At 35.4% G+C, this 18,245-nt stretch overlaps 1 protein-coding gene across 4 annotated transcripts in view; it reads right to left on the bottom strand.

Annotated features, from left to right (window-relative positions):
• The window catches only part of fignl2 (fidgetin like 2), a 65,382-nt gene that overhangs the window by 11,343 nt on the left and 35,794 nt on the right, over positions 1-18,245 (bottom strand). For 3 of the 4 annotated variants that reach the window (XM_048178398.1, XM_048178399.1, XM_048178400.1), the window contains exon 3: positions 1,843-1,984. In XM_048178398.1, the coding sequence (XP_048034355.1) occupies positions 1,843-1,867 (25 nt within the window). In that variant the 5' untranslated portion in view covers positions 1,868-1,984. Of the gene's footprint in view, positions 1-1,842; positions 1,985-3,672; positions 3,851-18,245 lie in introns of those variants that run through there. The other variant, XM_048178401.1, reaches the window with a different exon arrangement.

Here is an 18,245-nt window from a genome sequence, read left to right as displayed (position 1 = left end):
ACATTTAAAGTGTGCAAAGAGAGACAGACTACACAGAAGACAGTTTCAGAAACTATTGCTGATTCATGATACCAGCAAAGGCAGAACTTTAATAATGAATTATAAAAATAATTAATATATCAATAAATCATTTATATATAAACTAAATTTTCAAAAAAAATCTCTTTTGCTTATGCTCACCAAAGATATATTTATTTAACCAAAAAATACAGTAAAAACAGAAATATTGTGAAATATTAAAACACTTGTTTTCTATTTTAATATATCATAAAATATAATTTATTCCTGTGATGTCAAAGCTGAATTTTCAGCATTCCTCAAGTCTTCAGCGATCCTTCAGAAATAATTTTAAGATTATTAATTTTAAAATAATTTTATGCTGATTTGGTGCTCAAGAAACATTTCTTATTATTATCTCAGTTGAAAATGGAAACCATGACACATTTTTTCACAATTATTTTTTCCAGAGATAGAAATCTTATGTAACATTATAAATGTCTTTACTGTCACTTTTTATAATTTTAACGCAGCCTTGCTGAATAAAAATATGAATTTCTTACTTTTTTATTAATCTTACTGACCCAAACGTTTGACTGATTTTTTAATATAATATTTTAAATATATTAGAAATGTTTATTTATATATTTCATAGATTTATTTTATATAAGTTGTATATAATTTAAATTAAATAAAAAATTGAGAAAAAACAGCCATTATAGTCATATAGCTTGACAAGACAAGAATGTGGCTCTTTAACTACTAAACAGAGAAACTAATTTAGTATGTCTAGACATAAAAAAGTGATTTCAGTTTGGAAACAAAATACTTCTTTGTGCTCAAATTGTGAGGATCAGCTAACTAGTCTCTAAGGAAATGTGGAATTATGATACTAAAAGATAAAAGCTCTTCCCTTCATCAAAACAAGTTTTCTCTGTCTTCTAAAACATATGTACAGAATTCAGTTCAAGACAAAAGGAATTTATCAGAAGAAACACAAAAATTAATTCCATTGGCACATAGGACAAAGGTCCTCTGAAAGCCTCGCTAAATGGAATTATAACACCATATTAGACATCAATGGTAATCGGTTGCTGCAACAACCTAGCAAGCCAGCTGAAAGGTATTCAAGCAGGCGACTCATTAATACACGATTACATCTCAGATAGAGGTGCTTTGGTCCTTTAGTTTGATTTCCCTCCCTCTTTGCATGTAACTGCCATGCCTATATAGCACAGAGAAGAAGAGCTAAAGAGTGGAGAAAAAAGCATCTCTTCAGGCAGAACTGGGGGAAGAAACCCCATGCTGGCCAACAAACAATGCTGTTTTGGAGAGGGCCAGCACGGAGCTCAAATGAAGCCTGGCAGGGGGGTCAGGAATGGGGGCTAAAACTGGACACGTCAGTTATTAGGTCAGTCGAGAACAGTGAGGAGGGGGAAGAGAGCTGGAGAAAGGGAGCAAGAAAAGAAGAGAAAGAATGACAGAAAAGTACAGAGATACAGGAAGTAACTAGTAAGCTGGTGGGTAATCATGGTGAGATGACACTGGCAGAACCACAGGGTTTCTGCTGGTAGAGCCATCAGCTCACCCCCACACCTGCCCTACCAACCATGAAATATACTTTAGGTATTTTCACAGCCAATAATGTGACTTAAACATCATGATGAGGACACTGGGGTGAACATCTGAGACATTTTGTTTTTAAAATGCACCATTGTTCAAACTGGTTTATCAACAAACCAAATACCCAAGTAGCCGTAGGAATTTTTTGTTTTACTAGTCTAAAGATGACAATAAGTTATTCATTGCCTTTTCTGAGGTTTGACCTTAAAACGTTACACTTACTATAGGGAACAATGGGACTCAGCATTCTGCGGATCTGGTCTCGATTACGGTAAGAGTTCTGCGGGGAAACCCAGGTTAGCGTCTGTACGGCTGTAGTCCATCGCTGGCGTCTACTCACATTGGAACTCTAAAAAACGTGTTCCTGAAAAGAAAAGAAAAAAAAAAGAAGAGGAGGAGAATTCAGGAGGGACGAATGGTCAGTATATACACATACACTGCACTAAATATAATACATGTTAATGTTTTTAAATGAAAACAAACAAGTTTATGATGCATAAATGCAAACTTAGTGTGCAACATACAATTAAGAGCCTTTAAGTCTTCATCTCAATTTTAGACAAGAGTGAACAGTCATGGACACAGGGACTCTCACTGTGGGCTGAACACACACAGGGGTATTCATTAAGAGCCTGCACACAGGCATTAAGCTGATTGTATGGTTGTGTCCTGCTTCTAAAGAGGGCTTTCTAAATCTCCCTGACAAAAAGCACCATGCATACCATAGCTGTTCCCCTCGCCTCATAACAGCAGCCAAAGCATGCTTTCACAAAATTAAGCTCATTTTATCCCTAGCCACACACTCTCCTGGCTCAATTATAATTTTTTCTAACAGAAGACATATTAAAAAAAAAAAAAAAAAACTACTACCATATATTGGCAACCACAAAAAGAATATATATATATAAGAATAATACACACACACACACACATACATTTTATATATATATATAGCAATATTTTGCAATTAATAAACAGCATTATATATAATTTTTTATATAATTTAATATAAATTATTTGTTTAGTGTTTACCAAAGGACAGCGCCATTCCTTCTCAAGGCAGCGTGTATGAAAGCTCACACATGAATGAAAAATATTACATAATAATGTTAGTCAAACAGTGTGGCGTCCAGCCCTGCTTTCAGGAAATGAAATGGCAACTTACACACCATTCATTACAAAATTATATGCTAAAAATGATATAAACTGTTTTAAGTGTACAGAATTTATTTTTGTTAATGTGTAAATATATATTTTTAATCACACCAGTGTTTTAATGATCAGTTTTAAGATATATAGACCTGTAAATGAGTGATAACACACCATAATACACTAACAATTTTTATTTAATATAGTATATTTTTCTGAAGTGTTTCATGTATAAGTTGGTTTTGATACAAAAATGTAAAACTGCTAGTTAATATAGTATTTTTTTATGTAGACGTTCACTTACAGTTCATATAACTATTGGTTTTGTGACAAAAATGAGAAATTATGTGAAACTTTAATTAATATTGTATACTTGTATGTATATGTTCTCTTACAGTTCATGTAACTACTGGTTTTGAGTCAAAAAACAGAAACTGTAAAACTAATATTGTTAGACTCAGGACATAAATCATCTAAGGACAGAAAAAATACAAAACCTCATTCAAGGATGATGCTTTCACAATATTTTAAACTTAACATGGAAACTTTTACATTTGATCACTGACTGAAACACTATCCTAAATAAACAAGCTCTGAACTTGCCGAGAATGAAGGCTGACACATCTATAAACCAAACTCATGCACGCACATGCAGACATCAAGAGACATTCCCTTAAAAAACGACACCTGCATGCGGTGCGGGGAATGCAGAAGAGGCTGTTTCGCATTAAAGGAGAGAGAATGCAATGAAACAGAGTGAAGAAGAAGAGTACATGCTATCAGGAGAAGTAGAGAACAGTGCAATGCAGAGTTAAGACTTTCAATCATTTACAGCTTCAGACAAGAACAGCAGCAACAGCAGGAGCAGCAAAGTGTCTGGTTTAATAGTCAAGGTAGACTCACCAACTCATGCCTGCATTTCCACATCAGATTCAAAAGCTGTTAGATAATCCCTGGAGCAGACAGGCTCGCGTGTGCAGTACTATGCTTTTTTTTCCACATATGGGACACGACTCAACTCTCTCTCTCTCTCTGGCCGTCTCTCTCTCTCTCTCTTTCCCTCCCAACCAGTGACAACAGAGCACCCACACACACACACACACACATACACAATTACCCTCCCCCAGCTTTCCCCATCCCCCTCTCTCTACCTCTCTCTCTCTATTTTTTGTTAAAACTATTTAAGCAGAGAGAGAGAAAGAGAGAATGAGAGGAGGACTATGGGGTGGGGGCAGCTGACCAATCATGCTTGGAGTGCAGGCTTGTATTCTTTTTCTGAGAGAGATATAGAGAGAAGGCTAGTTGTGGTGGAGGGAGAGCCAGAGGCTGAGCTAGGCTAGTCCCTGAGGGAATTAGCTTGACGATGTTTATTTTGGTTGAAAATTGCAAAATTACTCCTCTAAAATTCTGATCAATACTAAATATATAGTAAACACTATATTATTCCACAAATTAGTACTGGAACTTTAATTCTAACTTAAAGTGAGTCCAACAAGACATTTCTAGACAATTCAAGATCAGATTCATTTTTATAGCTGCTAAGCTGACTTTACACTTACAAATATACACTACCGTTCATTAAAGTGATCCAAAGTGACAGTGAGGACATTTATAATGTTACAAAAGACTTATAATTTAAATAAATACACTTTTTGAACTTATTCATCAAAGAATCCTGAAAATCCACAAAAATATGCGCACCAAATCAGCATATATATATATATATATATATATATATATATATATATATATATATATATATATATATATATATAAAAAACCCCAACCCTAAGAGAGATTTTTAAATTGTAATAATATTTCACAATATGAATGTTTTACTGTATATATCTATATATATTTTTTTGATCAGATAAATGCAGACATGGTGAGCGGAAGCGACTTCTTTAGAAAACATTTAAAAAATATTATCGACCCCAAACTTTTGACTGGTAGTTTATGGTAAAAATTATATTATCAAAATGTATAACTTTTGCTTCAGATTAGTGGAAATTTCTATACAATTCTTTATCAGTGACTATAGATATATAAAAACATTGTATTATAAATATATATAATTTTCACTTCAAATCAGCACGGAATCATTAATTGTCCAATTCTAGATCACAGACTCTCATACTTGAAGCTTTCAAGTAGACTTTTACAGTTTTATACGTCAAATATTGTTGCTATTATATTATCAAAATGTATAATTTATGCCTAAATTTAGTGGAAATTTTAAGGCAATCACTGACTATCATTTCTGTATCTGTTAACTGGACTTGCATCAGCAAAGGTCATGACCGCTATAGGAACACTTTATTGGCACCAAAGTCCAGTCTGACATGCTCAAGCGATTCAGCTCTGCTTCTGAACCTATTTCAACATATAAGAAACAACTCAATTCACTCAATATCATAGTGAATAATTTTAGTTTAACATTAGAAATTTGTTTCATGGTTTTGTGTGAACACATGATATGACTGCAGCTGCCACACTAACTATTTAGCATGTTAGCATATAGGAGAGGCCTGAAGTAATAGAACCTACATTCTATACGGACTCCCACATTTTCACAGGTGGACTGGAGAGTCCAGAGCTTTTATTTTTGGAGCTCATCAGCAATTTGTGAGGAGTGTAAAGAGTGTGTGAGGTTGTGTATGGAGCATTTCTGCACAGCTGAGGATCTGTTTTTAGAGCGCTGTGTTCAGCCATGTGCACTCAAATCCGTTGCATCCAAATGTAACACGTCGCACGGCACCGGAGTGTAAATGTCCACCACTTTATCGCTTCTAAATTCACCTAATAACAAAAAGCAAGCAGACTTCAGTGTTTAAAAACAGTGGGAATGTTTAGGGGGAAAAAAATATGCAAGGGTTCGACACCCCCTAAGGAAAAAAGCCCACCGTGCAACCAGTAACCAAGTCAACTCTACACAGCAACTTGCTCCATCAGCATCTATAAAACTATCCTTTGTCCAACAAAGGTCTTTTATCCCCAATGCTGCCATTCAGCACCACCCCCGTTCAAAAGAAACTTCCTCACAAAAAGCCTTAACCGGTACTATTCTTAGTGGCGCACCAGTGGAAATCACTGTAGCTCAGCACAAAGCGTGGGGTGAAACGGTAGCCGGCCATTTTCATCCTTTTATTTCAACTCTTTGTAGTTTAAAAGTGCGCAATCCACCATTTAAAAAGTGAAAATGCTAAATACAAGCATTCACAATGCCATGCGGAAACACCGTTTAACTCTGCGTCAGTCTCTATTAACGATGCAGTTTTTCTTCCCAGGCTGACTATAATTGGTAGATGATAGTGGCTGTATACGGGAGCAGATTGGCAGGGCCTTGTGAGGATGCGGGCCCATCGCTCTATCGCCTACCAGAAGAAAAAAAATGAAGCATTAATGCTGAGGCAAGCAGTCTGGCTACTGCAAGCCTGCTGAGTGCAGCACTAATGACCACAAAGCGGTCTTACTTCAGAGCTAGAAATGGAGAGACAGAGAGGGGAAGAGTGAGTTTGACAGGTGTCACTCATAAAATCAACCTAGGTGCACAACTCACCACCCAGTACAACCTCAAACACCACATGTCCACTGACCCCATGATATCTTGAGCATATTAGATTATGAGCACTAAAGAACAGAGCAGCTGAGCTTACTTAATGCAGGACTCCAAAACAAACACTAAGGATGAGAAACACCGCTAATGACCTAAAACGCTGAAAATCTCAATCTGACCTCATTGTTGGAGGTCATGCCAGCTTTTAGCAGCTTTTCCATCTTCCGCCTGTACAGTGCAGGGGGTTCAGGTGCACAAATGACGGCCCAGTGATGAATCAGGGTAATAAGTAATTTGGTTGAATGAGAAGCTGCAAGCCTTGCAGTCGTCCCCCGCTGGTACTCATTAAGCGAGCAAAAGAGCAGGACTGCTCCAGCACACCCCTTAATGAAGATGACATGCTAGTGATTTTCAGTTTTAAACTAAAATAGGCTGCACTCATCTGTGTTACAAGGTTCCCAAACCTTTCTCAGTCAGTATTTACAGATAAAATATATATTTTTTTAAATTATATTAATTTATTATTTCTACCAGACAAAAATATTTATATAAAAAATATATTGTTTTAAAGGGTTAGTTCACCCACAAATGAAAATTCTGCCATTAATTACTCACCCTCATGTCGTTTCATGCCCGTAAGAATTTCGTTCATCTTCGGAACACAAAGGAAGATATTTTTTGATGAAATCCGAGAGGTATATGACTCCTCCATAGACAGCAATTTAACTAACACTTTTAATCCAAAAAAAGGTAGTAAAGACATAGTTAAAATAGTCAACGTGACTACAGTTGTTTAACCTTAATTTTATGAAGCGATGAGAATACTTTTTGTGCACAAAAACAAAAAAATAATGGGTAACACTTTACTTGAAGGGGTGTGCATAAGACTGACATGACACCTTCATAATCTTGACATGACACGTGTCATGAATATGAAGGAGGTTTTATGCATGTTTATGACAACTGTCATTAAATGTCATTCGCTCAATTATGTCATTTTTAATGCAAAGATGACATTGTTTGAGATGTCTTTGTTACGACAACTTGACATAAACCAATACATCATAACCTGTCAGTGTCTTTGTCATGACAACTTGACATTAGCAAAACATCATAACCTGTCATAAACATGACATAGCCGATTAATTATCAAACTTAAAAAAACTACTTAGCTTTATGGGTTAACATTACATTACATTATTTTGGTAACATTTCAGTATAGGGAACACATATATAAACGATTATTATTTTATAACGATTATTACTGCTTATTATAGTTAATTGTTAGGTTTAGGTATTGGGTAGGATTAAGAATGTAGAATAAGATCATGCAGAATAAGGCATTAATATGTGCTTTATAAGTACTAATAAATAGCCAATATTTTAGCCATATGAATGCTAATAGTAATAAGCAACTAGTTAAAAGACCCTAAAATAAAGTGTTACCATTATTTTATAACAGTGTCATCTTTTTTCAAAATTTGAAATTGTCTATTATCTGACCTTCTGTTGGAGGAAACTTAAAAAAAAAAAAAAAACAGGAAATGAAAAATAGGCCACAATTATAAAATTATTTGTCAGAGTATTGTCACTTAATGACATTTTAATGACAAGTTCAATTTGTACCACTGTACTTGAGCTCAAGATACATATTCATGACACTATTATAATGGCCTCATGACAGTTTAATGTAATGTTAACCCATAAAGCTAAATGATGTCAAGTTGTCATGACAAAGACACTGACAGGTTATGATGTATTGGTTTATGTCAAGTTGTCATAACTCGGACATCTCAAACAATGTCATCTTTGCATTAAAAACGACATAATTGAGCGAATGACACTTAATGACAGTTGTCATAAACATTCATAAAACCTCCTTCATATTCATGACATGTGTCATTTAATGATTATGAAGGTGTCATGTCAGTCTTATGCACACCCCTTCAAGTAAAGTGTTACCAAATAATGACTTTATTCAACAATTTTCTTCTCTTCTGTGTCATTCTCCTACACTGTTTATGTTCAGCACTTCCAGGTTCTATGTTAGAAGCTCAGTATTGGCTGATGCTGTTCACATGATGCAGGAGCCGGCCAATAATGAGTCGGCATTCTGACGTAGAACCTGGAAGTGCTGAACTTAAACAGAGTAAGAGAATGGGTACAGAAGAGAAGAAATTGTTGAATAAAATTTGTTTTTAAAATTAAAATTAAGGCTGAACCACTGTATTTAAACAATGTCTTTAGTACCTTTCTGGGCTTTGAAAGTGGTAGTTAAGTTGCTGTCTATGGAGGAGTCAGAGAGCTCTTGGATTTCATCAAAAATATCTTAAATGAAAGCTCTTGCGTAAGTTCTGCCAGGAAGACTCAATGTTACGTCACCAATTAGTTTAGAGCTAACCAATCATTATCTTGCACTTGGAGTATAAAAGATTGCTGACACATGTTTGAGTCCACAGATGCTGACGCAATCCTTCCATCCTCCCCACCACCACCAGGATGGTCCCTGTCCATACCTACCAAGGGGTCGGCTACGCCCCTGCCTTCATCTTCAGGCAGGAAATGCAGAGTCCGCAACCCTTTAGGATCTGAGCTACGGATGGGGCCTACGCCAAAGAACTTTCTTACAACATTTTGCTTGCTGATTGTTAATAAATATGGTTGTCACATTATCTTAGCTCCCCGAGTCTTTCTGGTAGAATTTGTGTTGTGAAGGTGAACGAAGGTCTTTGGAACGACATGAAGGTGAGTAATTAATGACAGTATTTTCATTTTTGGGTTTTTAATAATTCATTCTAAAGATTGGGGTCAGTAAGATTCTTTTTTTAAAAATTAATAATTTATTCAGCAAGGATGAATTAAATTGATCACAAGTGACAAAGACATTTATAATGTTACAATTTCTATTTCTATTTCAAACAAATGATGTTTTTTAAACGTTCTATTCATCAGAGAATCCTGAAAAAAAAAATGTATCGGACAGAAAGATAGAACACTTATTTTTAAATATTTCAGAATATTACTATTTTTGCTGTATTTTTAATCAAATAAATGCAACCTTTCAAGAACATAAAAATTATATCTTAAATTATTTTTTAAAGGTAGTGATATATGAAATTCCATATACCTGCATATGTGTATGTATCTGTCTGTGTGTTAGGCCTAGCTTAAGATTTACCCTGGCTAATGCTGCACTATTCTGTTTAATGGGCTAATTTTCAGGTCTCATTTTAGGTGACAGCTGTACACTGCTGAGTGGTACACATGGCTGACAGAGGGAATATTGTCATGCTTTTTTCCAGCAACCACCTAAAATAAAATGAGTCTATAATTAGACAATGCCATTCAGAGCCAGAGAGAATGCCTCTTCTGAAGACATGTGTTCATTCTCTGCCATAGCTGAACAAATATAAAACATGTCAATCAACCAAAAAAAAAATAAATAAAATAAAATAAAACTGTAAAATAAATGTAAAATAAATAATATAGAGATAAATATATTAAAAAAGTATAAAATTAGCAAAAATCTAACCTTGGGGGTTCTCCAAAACACGTTGGCCACAATTATTGGCACCCTTTTATTCAATTCTTTTTGCAACCTCCTTTTGCCAAGATAACAACTCTGAGTTTTCTCCTATAATGCCTGATGAGTTTGAAGAACACTTGAGAAGAGATCAGAGACCATTCCTTCATACAGAATCTCTCCAGATCCTTCAGATTTCAGCTCCATGCTGATGCTTCTTCTCTTTAGTTCACTCCACTCATTTTCTTTAGGGTTCAGGTCAGGGGACTGGGACGGCCATGGCAGGAAGCTTCATTTTGTGCTCAGTGACACATTTTTGTGTTGGTTTTGATGTTTGTTTTGGATCATTGTCCTGACAGAAGATCCAAACACAGCCCATTATGAGATTTCTAGCAGAAGCGGTCAGGTTTTGATTTTTTATCTGTTAGTATTTGATAGAATCCATGATACCATATATCTGAACAAGATGTCCAGGACCTCCAGCAGAAAAACAGGCCCACAACATTAAAGATCCAGCAGTATATTTAACCGTGTGCATGGAGTACTTTTTATCCATGTGTGCACCAAATCCATCTGGTGGGTTTGCTGCCAAAAAGCTCTTTTTTTAGTTTCATCTGACCATAGAAGATCCTGTTTGAAGTTCCAGTCATGTCTGACAATGAATATGCCAGAGATTGTTTCTGGATGAGAGCAGAGGATTTTTCTTGAAACCCTCCCAAACAACTTGTGGGGATGTAGGTGTTTTTGATACCTTTTTTGAGGTGTCTTTGGTCACTCAAACTTTCCTCCTCACTGTGCATTAGGATGATTTAGACACACATCCTCTTCCAGGCATATTTGTAACATCTTTATTTGATTGGAACTTCTTAATTATTGCCCTGATAGTGGAAATGGGGATTTTCAATGCTTTAGGTATTTTCTTACAGCCACTTTCTATTTTGTGAAGCTCAACAATCTTTTGCTGCACATCAGAACTATATTCTTTGGTTTTACTCATTGTGATGAATGATTAAGGAAATTTGGCCTTTGTGTTTCCTCATGTTTATACTCCTGTGGAACAGGAAGTCATGGCTAGACAATTTCATGTTCATGATCACCCTGGTGAACTAAAAAATGTAAATATGAATGGGAATATACTTCAGAGATATTTTACTCATAAAAAATTCTAGGGGTGCCAATAATTGTGGCCAACGTGTTTAGGAGAAAAACACTTATTTCATAATGTTATTTTCCCCCACTTTCAATTCTTTTCCTTCAATGAAAGGTTACATTTTTGCTTATTTTATGAATTAAAGATCAAAAGCATAAACAATGCAGTTTTATTTTTAGAGTCATCTTTGATCATATTTATCAAGGGTGCCAACAATTTTGTCCATGACCATACTGGTAGATAGATATACTTGATCAATAGCATGACATTATCAGTGTGACTAGACTCTTTTTGAAGAATTCATTGGATATGACATACTGTGTTACCTTTAATTCCACATAGAGATGAATAAATTCATTAAAAAAAAAGAAACAATTCACAGTTCAACAAGTCTTAACAACATATTTCATACAAAACACTATACATTCTATACGCAGTAGTCAAAGTTCAAAATGTGTGTGTGCACGAGATTTTTGGGGGTGTGCACATGAATGTGGTGATAATCAGTCCCAGGCTGCTCAAGTTTGGTGATATGGTGTCATTAGTCGGCCGGGCGAGTGCAGAGTCTTTGGCAGAGATTAGGACGGACTGAAACTCTAGCCTGGCCTCTGTGCCATACAGAGGAGGGAGAGGGGTCAGATGGATTATTACTGGCTGTTTCAGATGTTTATTATTCCTATTCTATCTCTAACAGCTGAAAATTGAAGAATTAAGCAGCAGCCTGGGGGATCAGTGCAGAGGGGTTAAATCCAGCACTTTGGCTCCTCAGAAAAGACATTTCTCAGCTATTTATGCTCTGTGCTTCCACACAGTTGGGGTTTGAGTCAATGGAGGAAGATAGAAAGCAAGAAACTTGCTGAATAGGATTCTTTTTGTTTACTCCTGCCTTTCATTGCTGCTCTTCTATCACCTAAAAAAACACAAATTATATCTCTTTAATATGTCAATTTCTTCTCTGAGATCAGAGAAAATAGAGGATCCTGATTCACAAATGTTAGAAAAGACCTTGAAATCTCATAAAAAGTTTCAGAAGTGATCACAATACACAAACTGCTCAGATTTAACAAGATACAAAATCGGCAATCAAAATTCAATGATTTCAGTATGAACTTAAACATATTCATCAAATTACTGAAAGAACAAATTATCTGAGCTGCTCCATTAACATTAATTCTAAAAAACAGAGAAACATCTATGACATAAATGAGAACATTAAATATCCTAAAATATTAAAGACTAGCTAATCACCAATATATTTCTAACAAAACAATGTATCATTAAGTTCCACAACACTGGAAGCACCAAAGTTTCTGCAATAGCAGGGGTGGAATTAATTTCAGACTGAAGCAGCAAATGCAACTGGGCTCCATTTTTATGCCTTCCTTTCCCACGTCCATGCAAGGCTGCTAATCTGGCTGGGAACATGTGACAGCCCACGGAGAAACATGAACTTTCTGTGTAGTGCAGGCATGGCGTTTAGGGCAGCACATGGGTCACCTATGATGAATTTAGATTTTAATACCATTCCAAACACAGCATATACATGCTCAGTCTAGTTTAGACTGGCACAAACTTGGAAAAGAGTACTCGTAAGCCACTGCGAGAAACATAAAAACAAAAAGTGAGATCCATGAGATATTAGTCACATTTGGATACACTGTGTGTTTTTAGAGATGTGCTGGAACCATCTTAGAGAAATATTGCAAAATATACCCGCAAAGACTTCAGGGGAAGTATGTGGTTTTAAATTTTCTTTGATTAGAGAGCCAATGCTCTTCTAAGGCTGAAAGAGGAGTCAGATGAGAGTGCTTTAGACTTCTAATTAAAGACAGAGGTGGGCTAATCCACTAGCTGCAGGGGAGAACTCTGGTTACTGTGGCTAACCACTCGCATGGTTGCCATTCACTTGTGACTAAACAGGGCCACAATTGTGTGTGTGTGTGCGTATTAAACATAGCTATCATTTCGTGTTTGTTCACATAATTACATGTCAGTACATTTATAACTCACCTTAATCACCTACCAATTTAAATGTCATACAGAAAAAAGTTATTTTGTCATGGCAGGTTTATTACTAAAACTAAAACAATTAAAAAAAAATTTATTTCCATTACTTAAAATAAAATAAACCTGAAATAAATTATTAAAAAAAACATTAAACTTATTTTATTTCAGCTAGCTGCCAAAGCAATATTTTTATTCTGATTTAGCTTAACTTGATGTGCTAAAATAACTAAAATTAAAACTGAAATAAAAATGAAAAACTATATAGACATATTTAAACAATAATAAATAACTCTAATTAATAAAAAATTATATAAACACAACAAAATGACAAAAACCTTAAATTAAAATGAAAACAGAAAATACAAAAATAAAAACTCACCAACACTGGTCATTAGCCCTAATAGAAACTTTATAAAATAAAAAAAAAAAAAAAAAAAAAAAAAAAAAAAATTAAAAATTAAATTTGATAAGACACTTCAAATGGCCTCTGAAAAATATAATATGTCTCAGGTCTCAAAAAGTTAACATTAAAGTAGTAAAATAAATATTTTTTTTAAGAAAAAAAAAATAAATAGGGTCATAGACGAATAAGGTTTTTAAAAGTGTAAAAAAACCAATGGAGTTATAATTAATTTTGAAGTTTTATTAAGTGTTAACAATGAGATTATGTGGTTTTTGTAATCAATTAACACTGCTTTTGTCATGTTTTACAAGATGGATAAAATGTGTCACCCAAAAAGTCATTCGGTTTAACCAAAATTTTGGTTTTTACCGAATGACACTTTTGGTTATACCGAATGACGATATTTTCAAACAATGCTAACAGGCTAGCTAGCTAGCTAGCAAAAGGATGATCAAACATTTATATTTAGTACAAGTTTTTCAAATATTACAACATTTTCCATGTTTTATAGCGGTTGTACTGAATGACCTGGGGCCAGTTGAACCAGCTGTGCGCAAGTTACTACTAAACGTAGACTAGTTTTGACGTAAATAGGCACTAAGTTACAACTTACGCACTACTAAATATTTTTGTGTTGCACCATTAAACTTAGTTGAAGCATAACTCTACGTATACACTAAATATTTACGGCTATTTACGACTGAACTGCATCAATAAGCTCTTGTTTTACCTGACAGACTTCATTCTTTACACATATATGATGCTGCTGACATTTACACTCTCTTACATTTTAAGAGAGAGAACATCATGTGAAAAGATTACTTTGTTGGCCACTCTTCAAACGAACCCGTTAAACAGCGTGCCGCTGTGTGCATAGGTCCTATCACTCATTGTTGGGCATGTCAAATAAAATCAGTCATAATCAATAAATGTCATTTCTTATGTTTTGTTGTTGTTGTTGTTTCAGTATTTATTGATTGATCCTTATTCATTTTGTTTCAAATACAGTTTCTGAATGTTATTTACATATAAAAACATTTATGATTAAGTAGTAGGCTATTATATTTAATGGGAACTTATTTTTACTGTTAGCTACGTGAGGCAAAATAAGTTAGAATGAAGGATAAACTGAAATTCACGGAATTTCAACAACTTCTGCTCCTGAATTTGAAGGATCACTGAGGGTAAACGTCATATTATGCGACTACGCATTACTTTACGGAGACCTTACGAGCTACTAGAGACCGTGAGGGTTAAGGGGGCCATTTGGGATTCAGTCTGCATTGGTTACTCCGAATGACATCAATGAAATTCATTTTTCTGGACATTCTTTCTCATAACAAAGCGAAGACTTCTACACATAATTTTAATACCATTTTGCACTATGTTGATATATGATGTTATAAAATCATGCCAGAATAAAAAATATATACATTTATTACATTTTAAGATATTTTAATCTCAAATGAAATGGCTGCATTGGCCTTTGGACGGTTAAACCGACTGACCTTTTGACACTTCAAAATCTTTAAAATACCTTTATATGTAGCAAAATATAATTAAAACCTTTTAAATTCAATAAAAGTGATCTAGTTGTACTACCTTACATAGATTGGATGTCATATCTTTGTTTGTTTTTTATTATTAAGGCCTTTGGACAAAAAATGACCCGTCATGTCATTGACCCATATATTTATGTGTGTGTGTGTGTGTGTGTGTGTGTGTGTGTGTCATTTGCACTTCTCAACTATCTCTACCTCATAACCTTGAACTTTTTATTTTTAACAATGTCATAGACATTGCTATTAGCACTTCTGTAAATCTACTCTAATTTCAAACAGTCAGAAACGTCAAATTTCAAAAGAACATGGCGCATAAATATTCAAGTGTTTTTTTCCCTAGGCAACATGTGAACAATAACTTTTGGGCTGCAACTCTCTGTGTGTCACTTGAGCTCCTTCTGTCTATTCAAACCTCGACTGGCCCATTGTGTCGGGATAACATTTCCACCGGCTCTTCCCTCAACAGCGCCTGATGTCAGGAACTCTAAATATAGCTGCAGCTCTGAGTTGGCACGGATGAGTCACGTACAGAGAGATGGACACATTCCAGCTCACACACACCAGCCGATTCTCACTTGCATGATTCATGAAGTTCACAGTTGCAACTCATCCGATCAATGTCATCGTACTTGGCAAATCACAAAAGTGGCTCTTTACCATTCAAGGTGCTTACTTTGTTTACATTGACTTTAAAAGGCATAAACACAGCATTATCTAGTACGGTTGATTTCCTTTCTGCTTCTCTGTGATTGATAGTTTCAGAGTAGCGAGTCAGTCGACATATTGATCAGAAATTATTCAGTTAGCAAAAAAACAAAATTTATCAGTCAGGTGGTTTATCTAATGCAGAGCGTTAAGCAGCAGTGATCAATGATGTGGCTGAAAACATTCAACTTTATGAAAATTTTGACTGACATGAGCACAATATATCTAGCTGGGTGAAGGTTTGATGCTCTAGCAGAGAGCCTGAAGCTGCAATAAATTGAACAGGCTGAAACACTGGGAGGGCTGTTGGAGCCAGAATGGCGTCTGGAGAGAGAGACGGAGACACTGATACAACCCACCCACACTGCGTGGAAAACTGGTGGTGAGCCATATTGCTGGTGCCTGTTAGACCAAGGCTGTCAGTAAAGCTGACATCAGCATGATCTTTATAGACTATCAATAAATGTGTATATGTATTAGAACACTATGCCATAGGCTGCATTTGAGTGCAACATCTAACCCAAGACCAAGCACAGAAACACTAAGCGAAGTCTCAGAATATTCCTGAACACAGACACAACGGAGTAGCAACAAAAGCCACTCTTGTCCAGCTATGTCAGTATCTCCAATGACAATGAAAGCCACAAACAGGTGTCCTCATTTAGCATTTCCTTTGCAATTTAAACAATGAGAAACAATGGCAAATGTACAAAGGTATATATTGAGTGTGTAGTAAAATTAGATTGAGGATGAATGGGCAGTAGGTATTTAATACTTTAGGGAAGTTGGCATTATGACATATTCTATACCTTAAACAGCATTTTGGTTATGTGACCCTGGACCACAAAACCAGTCATAAGGGTCAATTTAAAAAAAAAAAAAAAAAGGCTTCCATTGATGTACGGTTTGTTAGGATATGACAATATTTGGTCAATATACAACTATTTAAAAATATCTGGAATCTGAGGGTGCAAAAAAAATCTATATATTGAGAAAATCACATTTAAAGTTGTCCAAATGAAGTCCTTAGCAATGCATATCCACTGACAAAATTACATTTTTTTATATATATATATTTAAGGTAGGAAATTTACTAAATGTCTCCATGGAGCATGATCTTTACTTAATGATTTTTGGCATAAAAGAAAAATCTTTTGCTACAAATATACCCGTGTGACTTGTGAACGGTTTTGTGGTCCAGGGTCACATATTTATAGTTATCAGGCTTGCAACTTTTTATGGCTTCTTATACGTGTAATAATATTATATATATATATATATATATATATATATATATATATATATATATATATATATATATATATATATATATATATATATATATATATATATATATATATATATATATATATATATATATATATATATATATATATATATATATATATATATATATATATCTGTGGGGGAAATATTTATTTGATCCCCTGCTGATTTTGTAAGTTTGCCCACTTACAAAGAAATGAAGGGTCTGTAATTTTTATGGTAGGTTTATTTTAATGGATAGAGACAGAATATCAACCAAAAAATCCAGAAAAAACACATTATATAAAGGTTAGAAATTGATTTGCATTTCAGTGAGTGAAATAAGTATTTGATCCTCTACCAACCAGCAAGAATTCTGGCTGCCACAGATTGGTTATGTTCCCATATGGAACATAGATTAGTCTTGAAGTTACTCCTAATGTCAGCTCATTAGGTGTATAAGACATCCATCCACACAATCTGTATCTTCCATTCCAACCTCTCCCACCACCATGGGCAAGACCAAAGAGCTGTCAAAGGATGTCAGAGACAAAATTGTAGATCTGCACAAGGCTTGAATGGCCTACAAGTCATCAGCAAGAAGCTTGGTGAGAAGGAGACAACTGTTGGTGCGATTATTTGGAAATGGAAGAAATACAAAACAACCATCAATCGGCCTTGATCTGGAGCTCCACGCAAGATCTTGCCTCATGGGATAAGGATGATCATGAGAAAGGTGAGGGATCAGCCCCGAACTACAAGGGAGGAGCTTGTTAATGATCTTAAGGCAGTTGGGACCACAGTCACCAAGCAAACCATTGGTAACACGCTATGCCGCAATGGACTGAAATCCTGCAGTGAAGAAAGGTCCCCCTGCTCAAGAAGGCACAGTACAGGCCCGTTTAAAGTTTGCCAAAGAACATCTAAATGATTCAGAAAAGGCTTGGGAGAAAGTACTGTGGTCAGATGAGACCAAAATTGAGCTCTATGGCATTAACTCGACTCGCCGTGTTTAGAGGGAGAGAAATGCTGACTATGACCCCAAGAACACCATCTCTACAGTCATGCACAGAGGTGGAAACATTATGCTTTGGGGCTGTTTTTCTGCTAAGGGTACAGAACGACTTCACCGCATTGAGGGACAAATGGACGGCACCATGTGCTGTAAAATCTTGAACGAGAACCTCCTTCCCTCAGCCAGAACACTGAAGATGGGTCATGGATGGGTCTTCCAGCATGACAATGACCCAAAACATACTGCCAAGACAACAAAGGAGTGGCTCAAGAAGAAGCACATTAAGGTC

This window comes from Megalobrama amblycephala, linkage group LG24, assembly GCF_018812025.1.
Source record: "Megalobrama amblycephala isolate DHTTF-2021 linkage group LG24, ASM1881202v1, whole genome shotgun sequence".
NCBI classification, from domain to species: Eukaryota; Metazoa; Chordata; class Actinopteri; order Cypriniformes; family Xenocyprididae; genus Megalobrama; species Megalobrama amblycephala.
This window is presented reverse-complemented; position numbering and strand designations above follow the sequence as displayed.